Source organism: Chelonoidis abingdonii, chromosome 7 (assembly GCF_003597395.2).
Source record: "Chelonoidis abingdonii isolate Lonesome George chromosome 7, CheloAbing_2.0, whole genome shotgun sequence".
NCBI classification, from domain to species: Eukaryota; Metazoa; Chordata; order Testudines; family Testudinidae; genus Chelonoidis; species Chelonoidis abingdonii.
This window is the reverse complement of record NC_133775.1, coordinates 67652556-67669439: the sequence shown is the minus strand read 5'-3', so window position 1 is coordinate 67669439 and position 16884 is coordinate 67652556. Positions and strand designations below refer to the sequence as shown.

The 16884-nt window shown below is 44.6% G+C and overlaps 1 protein-coding gene across 1 annotated transcript in view; it reads right to left on the bottom strand.

Annotated features, from left to right (window-relative positions):
- TEDC1 (tubulin epsilon and delta complex 1) overlaps window positions 1-16884 on the bottom strand; it is a 174596-nt gene that overhangs the window by 112603 nt on the left and 45109 nt on the right. The window contains exons 4-5 of the mRNA XM_075067994.1: window positions 16335-16505; window positions 9485-9583 (exon numbers count right to left, since the gene is read on the bottom strand). Of these exons, the coding sequence (XP_074924095.1) occupies window positions 9485-9583; window positions 16335-16505 (270 nt within the window). The remainder of the gene's footprint in view (window positions 1-9484; window positions 9584-16334; window positions 16506-16884) is intronic.

Sequence of the window (16884 nt, the reverse complement as noted above, 5' to 3'; positions counted from 1 at the left end):
TGGGCAGACTGGCGCCTAAGGAGGTCCGGGCTCTCCTTCTGGAGAAGTCCTGCCTTGGCGAGGTGGGGGTGGACCGTTGGGCTGGGACGGAAGGGTTTCTCTGAGTCTGCGGTGTGTGCATTCCCACGCGAACGCTTTATCACGACGATTGTCTTTGAGACCTCTGGAGTCAAGGGTCCGTTTTCTGTGAGAGATCCCTCACAGTCAAAGGGCAGGTCCTATCCATGTACTGCAGCTCAGGCGGCAGACCGGACGCTTTGCGCCACAAATCGCCTCATAGCCACCCCCGAGGCAAGATTCTAGCCGCCGAGTCTGCGGCGTTCCAACGAGGCCTGAAGGGAGGTCCTCGCAACCTTTTTCCCTGCGCAGGAAGGAGACTCTTTGGCGGGAGTCCTGCAGGACTAGCTCTACAAACTTCCCCACTGCCTCCCAGATATTGAAAACTATAATGGCTCAAGAGGGCCTGTTGATTCGCAACCCGGATCTGGAGGCCTCCCACTGAGTAGATTTCCTGCCAATAGGTCCATGCCGCCTGGCTCTCGGGATTTGGTGCGGAGCTTGCTGGCCATGCCGCTCTCTCTCGTTTACGGATTGGACCACCAACGAGCAAGCGGAGGGTGGACATAAATATTCTATCCCTTTGACGGCACCATATATCTTCGTTCCACCCCTTCTGTAGGCGGAATCGAAGCGGGTCTGCCAGATGGTGTCGGCTCGTGCCTGAATGGAAAATAAGGGGAGCCACCTGGTTGGTTGCCTCCGCCGAAAGGTTACTGACCATGGCATCTACCTCGAGAACTTCCTCTGCTCGGTAAGTTTATGTTTCAAGGCCACCCGGCATAGGAGATCCTGGTGAGACCTGAGGTGAGGCGGCGGCCCTGACGTTGCGTTCCCGCACAGGCCGCGTTTCGGGAAGAGGACGAGGCCAGGGACCAAGGGTCATGTCAGAGACTTTCGTTCTGAGGAGCATCAGTGGCGCTTCCTGTTGGCCGCGCTCTGGGCAGGCAGCTGCTGCCAAGGTTGATGGAGGGGTCTTGTCGCCGTTGGACTCCGGTTTGCTCGGTGATCAGAGGCGGATAGCGTGGGCGGCGAGTATGGTGGCTACCTTGGCTCTGGTGGGGTAAGCCACGGAGTCCAAAAGGGCACTGATGGGACTTGATGTCCGACTCCCCATATGAGCAGTGTCAGCATGGGAAGAGATGGACGCGTTGGCGGGACGGCCATGGTGGAGCAGAGACCGTGTGTTAGATACATCCCTGCGGCCAACAGAATCGTCCGCGCGGTCGGGGAGCGTGCCGGGATCCCGCGCCGTGAAGGTAACCGGGGACTCACCAGGCCGGTGCCGGAGGTCGAGTCGACCGGTTTCGAGAGCCGCATGCCGAGATCTGCTGCCGCGACATTCAGTGCCAGAGATCTGCCGAATCTGGGTGGTGCCGGTATTGGCTGGACGGTGACCGGGACCTCGAGTGGTACCGCGGAGTACGACCCGGTACCGTGATGGGAACGGTACCGGGACTGCGAGCGGTCTGCGGGATCGGAGCAATGACGGACAGCGGGAACGTCTGCGGGACCTGGATCTGGACCTGGAGCGGCAGGGTCCCACGGGTGCAGGGAGATCTTATGAGAGCCGGCTTGCCAGTAGATTTTTGGGACCCGCACGGCGGGCCGGGGTTCGAGGCAGCTTCGCTCTGTCATCACGATTAGGTCCGCTGCGAGAAATTTCTCGCAAGGCACATGAGCCCCGCTACGCGCCGGGTGAGCTAAGAGCACCAGACTCGACGCTCTTCGGAGCCGGAATCAACGGTGCACCAGACCATCGAGCTGCGGCAGATGTAGTCGGTGCCGAGCGGTCTGGTTTAGATAGAGCTCGGACTGCGCGCCGCGAATAGCGGCCGCAGGAGGCTTACGCTTCTTGCTTCGCGGAACAGCGAGCGGGTGCCGACCAGAAGCTGGTGCCAAGAGACCTTGTGGATGGTGTCTGTCTGAGGGCGTGCGGTGCGGTGCCGGAGGCGCTTGTGCCCGGTGCCTGCGCGACGTGCCGAGGACAGTGGAGTGAGAGCTGCCTCCATCAGCAACTGCTCAGGCGACGTCCCGCTCTTTCTTTGGTACGAGGCTTGAATGCCTTACAGATTTTGCACTTGTCTTGTTAAGTGGGACTCGCCCAACACTCTCAGACAAGAATCGTGCGGTCGCCTGTGGCATTAGGCCGACGGCAGGCTGCGCACGGTTTAAAGCCCGGTATCCTGCATGAGCCGGTACCGGGGGGGACGGGTTAACCCGATCCCTTCTAGTAACTATAAAAACTAAACTAAGTAAAACTAATTACTAAACTACTACTAATCACTATATACAGATTTACAAAAGAGTCAAGAGAATCGCTAGGGTGTGGACGAAACACGGTAGCCTGCCGCTCCACCAGTTCGCAACGACCGACTCACGCGGGCGCGAAGCGAGAAGGAACTGAGGAGCGGATCGGGCCAGCAAAGGGTATATCTCATGCGGCGCCACTCCAGGGGGCGCCCTGCCGGCCCACCGAGTGTTGCTAGGGTAAAAGTCTCCAACGAACGTGCACACGGCGCGCGCACACCTACTGGAATGGATATGAGCAAGCACTCGAAGAAGAACTGGAAGTTAAATACTTTACATTAAAGGTTTCTTAAATTAAGGACTTGTTTACATAGGAAGTTAATGCAGAATAAGGTCAGGTGCAGATCTGAAGTGAAATAGCTACTTGTAGGCCTAGTAGGGAAGAAGGGAAGGAGAATTTGAGGAAACTACAGACTGGTCAGCATCACCTCAGTCCCTGGAAAAATCATGGAGCAACTCCTCAAGGAATCCATTTTGAAGCACTTGGAGGCGAGGAAGGTGAGCAGGAACAGTCAACATGGATTCACCAAGGGCAAGTCATGCCTGATTGCCATCTAGGATGAGATAACTGGCTCTGTGGATATGGGCAAAGCAGTGGATGTAATATATCTTGACGTTAGCAAAGTTTTTGATACAGTCTCCCACAATATTCTTGCCAGCAAGTTAAAAAAGTATGGATTGGATTAATGGACTATAAGATGGACAGAAAGCTGGCTAGATCGTTGTGATCAACGGTTCCATGTCTAGTTAGCAGCTGATATTAAGCAGAGTGCCCCAGGGGTTGGTTTTGTTTAACATCTTCATTAATGATCTGGATGATGGGATGGATCACACCCTCAGCAAGTTCGCAGATGACACTAGGCTGGCGGGAGAGGTAGATATGCTGGAGGGTAGGGATAAGTCTAGCATGACCTAGACAAATTGGAGGATTGGGCCAAAAGAAATCTGATGAGGTTCAACAAGGACAAGTGCACTCCTGCACTTAGGACAGAAGAATACCATGCACTGTTACAGGCTGAGGACCGACTGGCTAAGTGGCAGTTCTGCAGAAAAGGACCTAGGGATTACAGTGGGTGAGAAACTGGACATGAGTCAACAGTGTGCCCTTGTTGCTAAGAAGGCTAATGGCACATTGGGCTGCATTAATAGGAACACCGCCAGCAGATCAAGGGAAGTGATTATTCCCCTCTAGTCAGCACTGGTGAGGCGACATCTGGAATATTGCATCCAGTTTTGGGGCCCCCACTACAGAAAGGACGTGGATAATTGGAGAGAGCTCAGCCAAGGGCAACGAAAATGAATAGATGGTTGGGGCACATGACTTACAAGGAGAGGCTGAGGGAACTACTGGGCTTATCTAGTCTGTAGAAGAGAAGAGTGAGGAGGGGATTTGATAGCAGCCTTCAACTACCTGAAGAGGGGTTCCAAGGACAACGGAGCTAGGCTGTCCTCAAGGGGTGGCAGATGACAGAACAAGAAGCAATGGTCTCAAGTTGCAGTGGGGCAAGTCTAGGTTGGATATTAGGAAAAACTATTTCACAAGGAGGGTGGTGAAGCACTGGAATGGGTTACGTAGGGAGGTGGTGGAATCTCCATCCTTAGAGGTTTTTAAGGCCTGGCTTGACAAAGCCCTGGCTGGGATGATTTAGTTGGGGTTGGTCCTGCTTTGAGCAGAGGGCTGGACTAGAGGATCTCCTGAGGTCTCTTCCAACCTTAACCTTCTATGATTCTTATGGTTTCCGCTGGTCTAGTCATCCCAGAGGGGGGCCGCAGTTGCAGCCTCAATCGCCCCCTCATGGCCTCATTGCTTCCCCAGAGTTCAGTCACTGCAAAGGAGTTGGGAGCGGGAGAGGTGGGACAAGATAGGGGGACCTGGGCCCACTACTCTACCAGGTCCTAACCCAGGGCCTTATGAGTTTCTCAAAGTGTCCAGCCCGGTTACTGAACTACCCCAAAATTATGTTTCCTCCGAGTCACTTCCTATCAGTATGGAACTCCTCAGTTTGGGGCATGGTCGCTGATTTAGCAGATTCTCCTCGGTTTTTTGGGGTATATCTACACTGCAATTAACCATCTGCAACTGTCCCATGTCAGCTGTCTCAGGCTTGCAGGGCTTGGGCTGCAGGACTATAAAATTGCAGTGTACACATTCGGGCTCAGGCTGGAGCCTGGGCTCTGGGACCCTCCCCTTTTGTGGGATCCCAGAACTCATGCTTCAGTCCGAAGTCAATCACTTACTCAGTTATACAGTCCTGCAACCCAAGCCTCTCAAACTCAAGTCAGCTGACATTGACCAGCCATGGGTATTTAATTGCTGTGCAGACATCCCCTTAGCATCCTGTTCAGTCAATCTATCTTAGGGCTTTCAATTCCCAAAGAAGGGAGGAAATCCAATCCCTGCTGTTAGAGCAGTCTTCACAAAGCTGTTACCACTCCTGGCACAGCTTTCAGCATTAGCCTTGCTTCCTGTTGCCACATGCAGCTCATTCTCCACTTTCCTGCACTATGAGTGTCCTTTGAAACTGTTCCTCCACTGAAAGCATGCCTTGCACCTGTTGAGGGGCAGAGCCTCCCTATCCCAGTATTGCTCGATGCCATGCCCTGGTTTAGTGTGGGGCTTGTAGAGCCCATCACAAAACTGGACTTTAAAGTGGACTAAGCTAAACCTCACAACGGCACTCTTAGGCCTGGTCTACACTGCCGCTCTAGACAATGCAAGTTATGTCACTCAGGGATATGAAAAATTACACCTCTTCTCCCAGCAACGTAGCTTATATCAACCTAACTTGGTATCTACACTGCACTGCACCTCAGGGAGGTGGAGTACTGAAGTCAACAGGAGAGCATGCTGCTATTGACTTCAGTGGCACTGATTTAGTGTGCCAGTGTAGACAAGCCCTCAGTGCAGAATGAGCATCCCCCCAAGGAGTCAATGTTAAACAGCCACTGCTCTTTAAATCCACACCCAAGCTTATTCTGTACTAACTTCACATGCAGACAAGCTTTAAGGAAAATCCATTTAAAATAGAGAAATGTTTTGGTCAACATGTGCCGAGTATAAATATTTTCATAACAAAATTCTGAAACCAAATGACAAGCTATTCATATCTAAGTGTTAATGAGTTTCTGTTAAGGTTCATTTGGCAGTTCCTTGCTATTATTTATTTGCTGTATTTGATATTGCACACAGTAGATTGATTTACTGGCATTTAAAGGTGACTGCTTTACTTATTACGTTAACAATTACACAGATCTCTCTAGTGCCACCAGCATTTTATCGGTGACCTCAGTTCTGCTTGCAGCCTTTATTCTTTCAAAGCAGAACAAAACAAGATTGAGTTCTACACATAAAACAGAGAGCGAGAGAGAAAAGGTATGGGTGGGTGGGTGGCAGTAAATGGGCTGCTTTTCTTAAAGTTCATTGATCTCTGTGTGGTCACACTTGTGATGAGAATGTTAATTGAACAGGTCTGAAGGACAAAATATTTTTTATCAGCGCAAAGTAAACCACCAGAGATAGTGACAATGTAATGTAGAACTAAGGCAAATTTCTTTTAGACGTTATAAGAATGGGCTTACATTGTCTTTCCAGGTATGAAGGATTATCATGTTTATCCCACATCACAGCCAGTGTCCTTATAGGCAGGAAATGAACACAACCACTCCTTCAGAGACAATGCTGCTACTGGAAACTGAAAGGCACCTCTCTGCCTCATGCTACATAGGCTGTGGCTCTTGGAAGACCCACAGTACTCCAAGACTATCATCATCCACAGTGCCAGAGGCCAGAACCCTGAATCAAACCTGGGACGTCACAGGACGGTGAACAGCAACCACTAGTCCAAAAACCTAAAAACATACCCAAGACTCTTATTGCTATTTATCGCTTAGAGCCTTAGATTGTGCCAGAAGTATGCCAGGAGCTTTACTGACAACAAGATAAACTCCCTGATCCAATCAGCTTCTGAGCTCAACAGATGACACACAGGCAAAGGAAGGCATAGGCTGTCTTCATCACTAAGCAAAGCTCTGACATTTCTTTGGTGAAATGCTTGGCACCTGTCACCACGATCTGGCAACAGCAATCAGCTCGCAGTGCCCTCACCCTTTATGAGGGAGAGGAGCAGGGCTGAGTGCTGGAATCTCTGCTTATGCACCACACAGCAAGGGGAGGCATACAGAGGTACTCTTGACCTCATATGCTGCTCTCAGCAATGGCTGCCAAGGCATATCCACAATCAACCAACCCAATAATTTACATGCCAGAGAAAGTCAAAGTAATCTCTTGATGCAGAGGGTATTTACACTCTCTTCCAGCTGCCAACAGGAATCGGGTGTGTAAATCCCCTGGTAAATGGAGAGGACACACTGTCATCCCCTAAAATCCAAGCATTTGACATTTATAAAGTACTTTCCAATCCCAAAAACACAGGAATAACTTCACCAAATACTGCCATCTCAGGACTGAACACATAATCTAACAGATCATACAAACTCTACCCAACCACTGACATGGGAAGTGAAAAACAATATCACATGCAGTTTAAATTGCAGGAGACATTTATGTAAACAGAACACAATTAACCAAACTGGAATATGGCTTAATCCCTGACTAGTGAGAAAGTGGCAAAGATTCGATTACAAATGGAAAATTCTCCTCCTATGAAGCCGGCACAGAAATTCAAGATGACATAAGAATAATGGTTGGTAAAGTCCGTGTATAAAACTATGACAAAAAGACTTTATAGCTAAAAACCCAAGAGATGGTAATTTTAAACAAGTGAACATGAAGGGGGTTACATGACTTTTCCACTTTTTAACATCATAGCTATCTGTATTCTATCACATTTTGTCTCTCAGAACAAAATCTCTTGTTTTACTATCAGTCAGAACAAGTTCTCTCACAGGAAATCTCCGATGAAAATGAAATATTGGCATCAGTAAAAACCAGGCCAATGGTCTTTCTATAGTAGCTGATTTCTGACACTTTGATCCACTCTATATTGTCTGTTGAATGATACCCAAAGCAGGAATTTATTTATAATACCATCTGCCAACAGGGTATATTACAATATGACAAACTGATATGCTGCCTCTTTTTAGTGATCCGTAAGGCTAGTTATTTAAAGTGACATTAATAAAAATGTCACATTACTTAGGGAAAAAAAACAAATTTCACAAAATTCATACCAAAACTATTTGGCAATGCCCAGGCTAACTTGTGCTGCTTGCTGTCTGCACTGATATTTGAAACTCAGATGCTTTAAGGACACAGAACTCAAGTAATAATCTTAAAAAAAAACCAATAATATTGCAAATCAAAGGCTTGATGCTGACTGACCAGGTTCCCGCTCATGCCTATGCCAATGCTCAAAGTGATTGTTTAAACTTCATAGGATGTTGCATGTGTTGTTTTCATTTATCTGTATCCTGTTAGAATGTAATAGAAAACATCTAGATTGTATATACCCCTGTAACTAAATAACTCTTCCTAAGAGAAAGAAGCCTTGTGTAATGTAAATGAAAACTTGAACAGGAAAATCCCAAATCTTGCACATTTCAAAGCAAGTGGTCATTATATTTGATGATCAGAGATCAAAGACTCTACATGCATTCCACTCTCTCTGTCATCGAAGAAAGACCCCATATGGGTAGCCAAATTGTCAATTTGTTGACACAAAGAAAAGTCCATCATCTCTGACTGTTTGCATTCTAACAGGGGAGAATAACTAAACAAGAAGATGGATCTCAAGAGGTTTATTCTGGGTAGCCCTGAGACACTTTTGGGAAACTAGCAGATTACTACATCTCTGCCACCATTTGCAATTATAAACTGTTACTCGCATGTAAATATATTTTACCTGGTTTAACCTCTAACTCCTCATTCTTTTTCCTAGATAATAAGCCTTTAGTTAGTTTACAACAGAATTGGCTACAAGCATTGTCTTTGGTGTGAGATCTAAGACGTAAATCGACCTGGGTGAGTGACTGGTCTCTTGGGATGCGGTGTAGCCTCGAATATTTGTGTTTGTTGGTGTAAGTGACCATTTATCACATAGTCCAGCTTGCCTGGGTGGCAAGACAGACTGGATTGTGAAAGGGGACTAACTATGATTCCATGGTAAGACTGTTACAGTGACCCAGGAGTTCATGTTTGATACTGGCTTGGTGAAATCGAATTATAGAACATGTCACCAGTTTGGGATGTCTGCCTTTCTTTGGACAGTCTGTCCTGAGGTAGGCACTCATGGTCGTGAGCCACTCCAGACAGTGTGACGAAAGGTATTTCTGTTCATTTTCAGAGAGCATTATTTTGCTCACTGCTTATAACAGCCAGTTGGAACCTTGATATTTGAAACGGTTCTGTCCTGGCAACTGCACACTAGTTTGTTACTGAAGATCTGCTCAAAAGTAGTAGGCAGCTGGCTTTTTGCAGTTACACTGAAACCTTTGTTTTGAAGAGGAAGGAGAGAGACAGAGAATTACGCAGACTTTGCAGAGACTGGACAAATTTTAGGTCCCTTGAAAGTACAGAGCATTAGCCTTCACCAGGACTTCCTACATATGCAAGTTTGTGATAGGAAAATGAAATGGACATTCAAGGTGTTAAAAGCTTCATATCAGATTATCCTTAGAACATACTTACTGTCGTTCTGAACCAGTTACAGCAATGAGTAACAAAACCAAAGCCCCCATTTATTATAGACAGGACTCCCCCAGGCCCACAAATGTCCTAGAAACACAGAAGTCATGGATAGAAAACGCCTGTAGTCACGTACTCCCACATTTGTTAATAAAGTGATCTGGAGATTTTCATTATAGTTTTTGTCCTGCCTTGTCCTCATTTGTTCAGGTACAGGCAGCTGATCAGTTGCGTGGGGAAAGACTTCTATGCTTAATTTCCACTATCTCAGAATGCCTATAACTTAGAACAAGGGGAATTCCCAGAGCTGTCTGATGCTGGAAGCTCAGCATCTAAAAATGGGCAATCCAGCATGGCAGTTAAAGATGAAAATACGTTGGAAATAGCCTCTTTTTCTGTGGAATATAGACCAGTATATGTATAAGGGCTGTTGAGCATCAGAGTACAAAACATGATCGAGTACCACAGCATTACCTGTTTGTAGCTATCTGGTTGTCTAATGAGATCGGTTTCTGTGACGGAGAAATGACCGATGGTCTGGTCCATATGACAGCCACTAGTGTAAGAATGAATCTGAAACAGACAAAATTAGATAAACAGATACAAATAAATATAAACAGACCAGGTCGTTAATGACTGAAAATTGGTACTATCTGAAGGCTCCTTGGCTGCTTGCTTGAAGTGAATTGGTGGTCATGATCCAATTCCCAACAGACAGGTGCACACACAACTGCCATTTGCCCTGTTTGTGACAGTGTCCTAGAAACCGAGGCTGAACGACCCTGGGGAATGAACAACCTTCTTACTCATAAAATGGTCTCATTATGTCAGCAGCGTTAACCGGGTGGCATGAGGAAGTTTCCACTGCTGCTGCCTGGTCTAAAGTCAGAGGGCTTCGCTTCCCAAGGTGTTTCAGGGTCTAATACTTTTACCCCATAACAGAATTCACCTAAAATATTTGTAAAGCATTAAAAAGTTATTAACGCATTTACTCACATACCTGTTAGAGCTATACACAATGTATAGCTTCTGATCTCTTCCCTTAATGCAGAAAATGCCATTAGGTGTATTAAATCTTTGCTGTAAATCATAACTAGCTCTTGCCCCAGATGTTTTGATGATATCATCATCAATTATATGAGGAAGAATCTTCCCAAGTGAGTCAGGGGAACTATAAAAAGCAATTCCTTCTATTCGATGCTGATCCCTTTGTTACTGTAATAACTGCAGCTGTTAGACAAGATACTAGTGCACATTTGTCATACAGTCTTTCACATTTCATTAATATTTCTGTCCACATGACATGAGAATGTTAGATGCTTTTCTTCCCTTTTTCTAATATTACTATTATCATGCACTTAGCGATTGACAAATATTTTATATCGATGATTAATTATCCTGTCTCCTTGAAACTTAACATGATTCTGGTATTCCTTTTTCAAAACTCACTTCTGGTGGCAATCCTCTGGCACAACACACAGGTCTGTGCGGAATTTTTTTAAAAAAGGAACAGCTCCAAATGCATTTCTCTCACTCTAAATCATGTCGCTGCTGCTTCCTTCCCTTTATTCAGTTCTAGACACTCCTCCATTCTGATGTATTATGGCGCCAAATCCTTAGGCTTTCTGGAACTAGGATTCAGATCTGACCTCTCATCAGTCAAAACTCACATCAAAGAGATCTTAGGACACAGCAACATGAAGGACATCAAGGTCTTCAACCAAGCCAGAGTACTTGATTGAAATGGACCTACAATTGGTACCACTGTCAAGGGTCAAAGCAATTCCTTCATCATGAAAGCCTAAAGACAGTTTTCCTGGGCTCTTGGGCGGAAGGGCACATAGATTAAACAGGATTTAGAAGAGCCCCTCCAAGAGGCATCAGCCACAGGGCACACATTTGCCCAAAATAGACATTTTGCTGCCACAGCAGACCTCGTATTTAAACTCTGCCTTCTGGGCTAACACCTTCTTGAGGAGGTAACAGACCAATACCACACAGGGCCACAGAACAAGTTGAATCCCATAAGATGGCACAATGCCAGGCATTACATATAAAATACACTACCATAAGCCTCCTTTTTCAACACACTATAACTCCATACTACTAAAGCCCAAAATCAGGCTGAAAGAGGAAAACAATTGCAAGAAAAATAAATTAATGTTGAGGGACTCGGTGGTTTTTAAGCTGCTAGTGAAAAAAATAGGCTGGAGTGGCAAGAAAGTAGCTCTTCATATAACCTTGCACCAATGAGCACTGCGTTTCAGAAGGTTCCAAGCTCTCTGCTGAAAGCATGTGGGGAACATGTGCTGCCACAGGAATTGCCAGACCAAATGAGGCCAGGTCCACCCAGCCCTGCATCCTCTGACAGTAGCTAGCATCACATCTTTCAGCAGAAGATACAAGAAATTTTGCAAATGCAGTTATGTGATAACTTGTCACAAGGGAAAGTTCCTTTGGTTGAAGCTGGTTTATGCTCTGAAGCATGAAGGTTTATATAACCCTTCTTTTAAATATTTACTATTATAACTAAATAGTCTTGTGGTCTAATCTGTATAAATGTCCAAACCTTTCTTGAATCCTGCTAAGCTTCTGACCTCAATAATTTGTGGTAAGAATTTCCACAGGCTAATTGTGCAGCATATGTGAAAAAGTATTTCCTTTCATCAGGTTTAGGAATGACTGAAGGTCTAGAAAAATCTGCCTTACAGTGATAGAGTAAAGAAGCTCAATCTATTTCATTTATCCAAGAGAAGTGGAAGAGGGAACTTAATCTTTATCAAGAAGAACCTACACAGAGAGAAAATATCTGACAATAGAGGGGTTTTTAATCTAACAGACAAAGGCAGAACAAGATCCAGTGGCTGGAAGCTGAACCCAGAAAAATTCAGACTAAAAAGAAGGCACTATTTTTTAAAATGGTGAGGGTAACTAACTATTGGAATATTTACCTACAGATATGGTGGATTCTACATCACTTGAAGTCTTTAAATCTAGATTGGATGTATCCTTATAAAAGATGCTCTAGCTCATCCAGTTATTGGGATTGATGCAGGAATGATCTGATGTAATTCCATAGCCTGTATTATACAGGAGGTCAGACTAGATGATCATAACCCTTCTGTCCTTAATAATGTGCAACGCTGCTCCTTTCAGTTTTGCTCACTTCCTTTTGTCCTTGTATTATGAGTAGGGTTGTGACAAATTCACAACCATGAAAAACATGTCACGGACCGTGAAATCTAATCTACAACCCTGCACAGGGCTCCAGCTGCTAGTCCTCTGGGGATGGTGAGGGAGATTACTTCCTCTTTCCCCGCAGAGGCTGCTCTTGGAGCAGGTCACACCCACCTCTGGGATCTCCTCCAGCTGCAGGAAGCTCTACGGCTCAAGCTGTCGTCTACCCCAACACGGGAAGGCTGGGGGCTCCAGCTGTCATCCCCCAAAGAGGTGGGAGACTACCAGGAAAATGAGACCTATGATAACCCACCCCTCATACCCTGTGACCCTCACTTCTCTGCTTCTGCTGGCAGTAGCACTGGCTTTAAAGCAGGGCACCGAGCTAGCAGCCTTCCTCTCTAGCTGCCCAGCTCTGAAGGCAGTACCGCTGCCAGCAGCAGGGCAGATGGAAGAGTGGCATCCCTACAATAGCCTTGTGACCTTCCCACCCTTACCCTTTGGGTTGGGACTCCCACAGTTACACCACCATGAAATTTCAGATATAAACATCTGAAAACATGAAACTTACTAATTTTAAAAGCACCTGGTTGTGAAACTGATCAAAATGGACCCTGAATTTGATAGGGCCCTAATTATGAGATACCACATTTCCTCTCTAAAGGTCTGTCTGTACTGAAATCCAAAGTGTGTGACTGCAGCTCAGGCAGACAAATGCATGCTAGCTTTAATCTATCCAGCATAGATAAAAACAGCAAGGAAGCTGAAGCAGCATAGGGTTGAGTGCCAGGCATTCTAATTTGCCAGGTTTATATCTTAACTTTCTCACACTGGTGTATAAATAGACATGGTTATATTCTGAGCAGGTGCCCAATTTTGTAAATCCATGATCTGACACCTCATTGAATTAACAGAATTTACCTCTGTGATCACAGCTTGCCCCTCTTCCCATTCAATAGCAATTTCTGTCCCAGTCTTTTACCAGATACAGAAATACCTCACAATAACAAATGAATCACAGATTATTAGGGTTGGAAGGGACCTCAGGAGATCATCTAGTCCCAACCCCCTGCTCAAAGCAAGACTAATCCCCAAATGGCCCCCTCAAGAACTGAACTCACAGCCCTGAGTTTAGCAGGCCAATGCTCAAATCATTGAGCTATCCCACAGGAAAATTCTGATATTTCTTTTCATATACTTATTCTGGCACAAAAACAAACAAAAAAATCAGCTTTAAAAATAATTCCATATAAATTTACAACGGACATACTTAAAAAGTCCTTTTCTGCTCTAGCCATATTCTGGTTTCCAGCAATATTTCCTATATCTAACATGCAGAATACTGTCAGAATTACTAGTTTCTCTAAAACAAGAATGAACTTAAAGTGCATATCCAGAGTCTGTTTAATGACACTCCAAACACAGAGACCAGCCTTTCAGAACCAGTTTGAGTTAACATATTGAAATCTGTAGAAAGTTGCCACAAGTTTGCTAAAACTATAGGTCATTATCAGCCATTATAAATTCTGTTCCATATTCAAGATACATATCCTCATAAGTTACTAAACACAGTGAGTAAAAGCAATAATTATAATTTTATAGAGCCATCATTCTGAAAATCTGTCAGTACAACAAAAAACATTACATCCCTTTGCATGTGGTGTTCGTGGTTTCATACCATACCAGGACAGTAAGATCTCACATACAAATCATATTAGGTCAGCTGAATTTTCAAATGGAATACCTCAAAAACCTCAATCTTTTGATAGATGGCAGCTTACTTTAGATGATAAAAACTATATTAATGCAATGGTATGACATATTTCTGCATCCAGAGGGGCCAGGAAATATACAATCATGGTGCACACAGCAGCTGCAACTTGCCCCTTTTGTGCATATATAGTGTTTTTTGTGACCACGCTTAACTACTAAGCATTTATATATATGTAATAGAGCACTGTTACAAGGCATCTAGAACTTTATCTTTCAGTTATCCAGAACACAGGGCACTGTTACTGCTACTCTGCACTTAACTCACACTGTAGTGCCTAGGTATCAGAGCACATATAATATCGTTAATGGTTATGTACTGAATACTAGAGCTCAAATCCATCCTTACTTGCATGCAGCTTTAACAGCAGCTCTGTACACATATCAGAGAGCAGAAATTGGCCTATCATCTTCAAAAGTATGTACTTCTATCCCCAGGGACCTTAGATTTATATCTAGCCGGTTTACTTGTGAAATCATAGACTCATAGACTTTAAGGTCAGAAGGGACCATCATAATCATCTGGTCTGACCTCCTGCCCATTGCAGGGAACAGAACCTCACCCATCCACTCCTATAATAGGCACATAAACTCTGGCTGAGTTACTGAAGTCCTCAAATCATGATTTAAACACTTCAAGTTACAGAGAATCCACCATTCACACTGCAAGTGACCCGTGCCCCATGCTGCAGAGGAAGGCAAAAAAAACCCGTGGTCTCTACCAATCTAACCCAGGGAAAAATTCCTTCCCAACCCTAAAGATGGTGATCAGTTAGACCCTGAGCATGTGGGTGAAACAGACAACTGGGAAATATTTCTCTGTAGTAACTCAGAGCCCTCCCTATCTAGTGTCCTGTTACTGGCCACTGGAGATATTTCCTGCTATGAGTCACAGATCACCCATATGCTATTGTAGCATCACTTTACTGTCACCAGCTGTGCAGAGCCCTTTACGATGGTGAAAGAATTAGTTGGATTCTCTTCTCACTTGCATATCAACAAAAGAGTTATTCTCTTGAGACCCAAGCACAATCTCTGTTGGGGGTGGTGCTGCACATTACAAAAAACGAAACAAAACACAACAGCTTGATTTGCAGATCCCAATTTGATCCTGCAGTTCCGGGGGAGTGGGGGAGGAAAGACAGTTCCATTCCAGTTCCACACCACAAAGACACCTTTGTAAGTGGCACCATTGCTGTGGACCTCAGTACAGAGGTCAAGGACTTGAATCGGCCATGAAGCACAAACTGCCCTCTTTCGTTCCAGGTCAGGATTGAGCCACATTTACAATGGGTAGTGTGTAGTAAAAGTTCTTTACTGCTGCACACGCAGTACCTAATCAATGCTACATGAAGGCCTTCAGTCTCCAGGTTTTCAGTCAGACACCTTCCACTAGTGATAAATTCATTTAAAAAACAAAATAAAAACCTATTAAAGTCTTATGATTGTAGTGCCATATATAGTCATTAGAACTGACAAGGCATCTTCATTCAAATCCTCTTGTTCTGACTTTCAGAACTTTCTGATAAAAGCTTCCCTTTGGGCTGCAATTTCTCAGGCTCATTTATAGCCTCAGAGACTCTATGGAAGTTCCCAGTAGCTCTATTTCAGTTAGCCAAGCATATGAAAAGGGTCTTTCACTAGTGAAAGTATTTTTAGATATTTATTTTTCCTTCCATGGCCATCAATGCTCCCAACTGGGAGTTGTGGCTCTGAGACTTCCCCTCTACCCATACAGGCAATGATGCTCAAAGCTGTTTGCAAATTTCAGGTGAGTGTGCCAAAATCAAGCATAAAATGGAAAATAACCTGCAACCTTGACTGTGCAAAGGCTACTGTCTCTCTGTGATTTTAAATTGCTTTAGCTTTCCTGGTTTAATTCAGACTTTCACTACTATTTTAAGAAGAGGCAGATTGTATTTAATTTTCCAATTGTTGCTACTTTTGATGCTGAAGTTGTGTCCAACACTTTGAATAAAAAACTGAGAGGTGGACATCTTGCATTACATTTCTGCACATCTATATAAGTAACCTGCACTTCCGTCCTGGCCAAGCAGCTCCCAGTTAGGAGGACATGAAGAACAAGCTCAGACATGTTCTGATAAATACAGAGGGAACCTACCTTGGTAGGGAGGATGGTGAATATGCCAAGCTGCAAGGGAGAGCCACTCAAAGATTATAACCTTGTGGCCATGGTACACAATCCATCAGTTTTCTCAGGATTTTGCATAGAGGGTTGAAGAGGGATATATTTGTATTTACAGGAGTAGATAAAACACTGTACAAAACTAGTGAACCAGTGTTAATTACAGACCTGGGATTTACTGGTAGGGCATTAATAATAAACAATTCTACTGTGAGTCAGAGGAATTTTTACCTTATGCAAGAGTTTACATTGCTCCTGATGGTCAACGTGCAAACTCCGCCACTGGAACCGCAGCCTGCCAGTTAACCACTGGAGATATCTGACATCCACGTCTCTTTTCAAACAAGGTTCGAGTGCTATTTCAGTCCTGTCCTTCCAGTTGTTAGAGATATTGTCTTCACACTAAAAGTAGAAGATAGCAACAAAATGGTTTAAATCTTTGTCTACATTTTCAAGTCATTAAGCAGTAAATAGCAGACAGGATGAATAGGACAAACACCAGCCAAAAAACAATAATCAGCACCAGAAAAGAAAAGAATCGCCTGAAAATGAGTCATAAATGTTGGAGAGGTAGAGGAGTAATAGGACCCTTCTGCATCCATGGTGGGTAAGCCCTAAAATAATAGTACGTTGGAGGAAAGTAAAAAGAATTTTGAAGGTGTCATAAATAGATAGCTAAGGGTTAATGTTTCTTTTACCTGTAAAGGGTTAATAAAGAGAACCAAACACCTGACCAGAGGACCAATCAGGAAACTGGATTTTTCAAAGTCAGGGAGGGAAT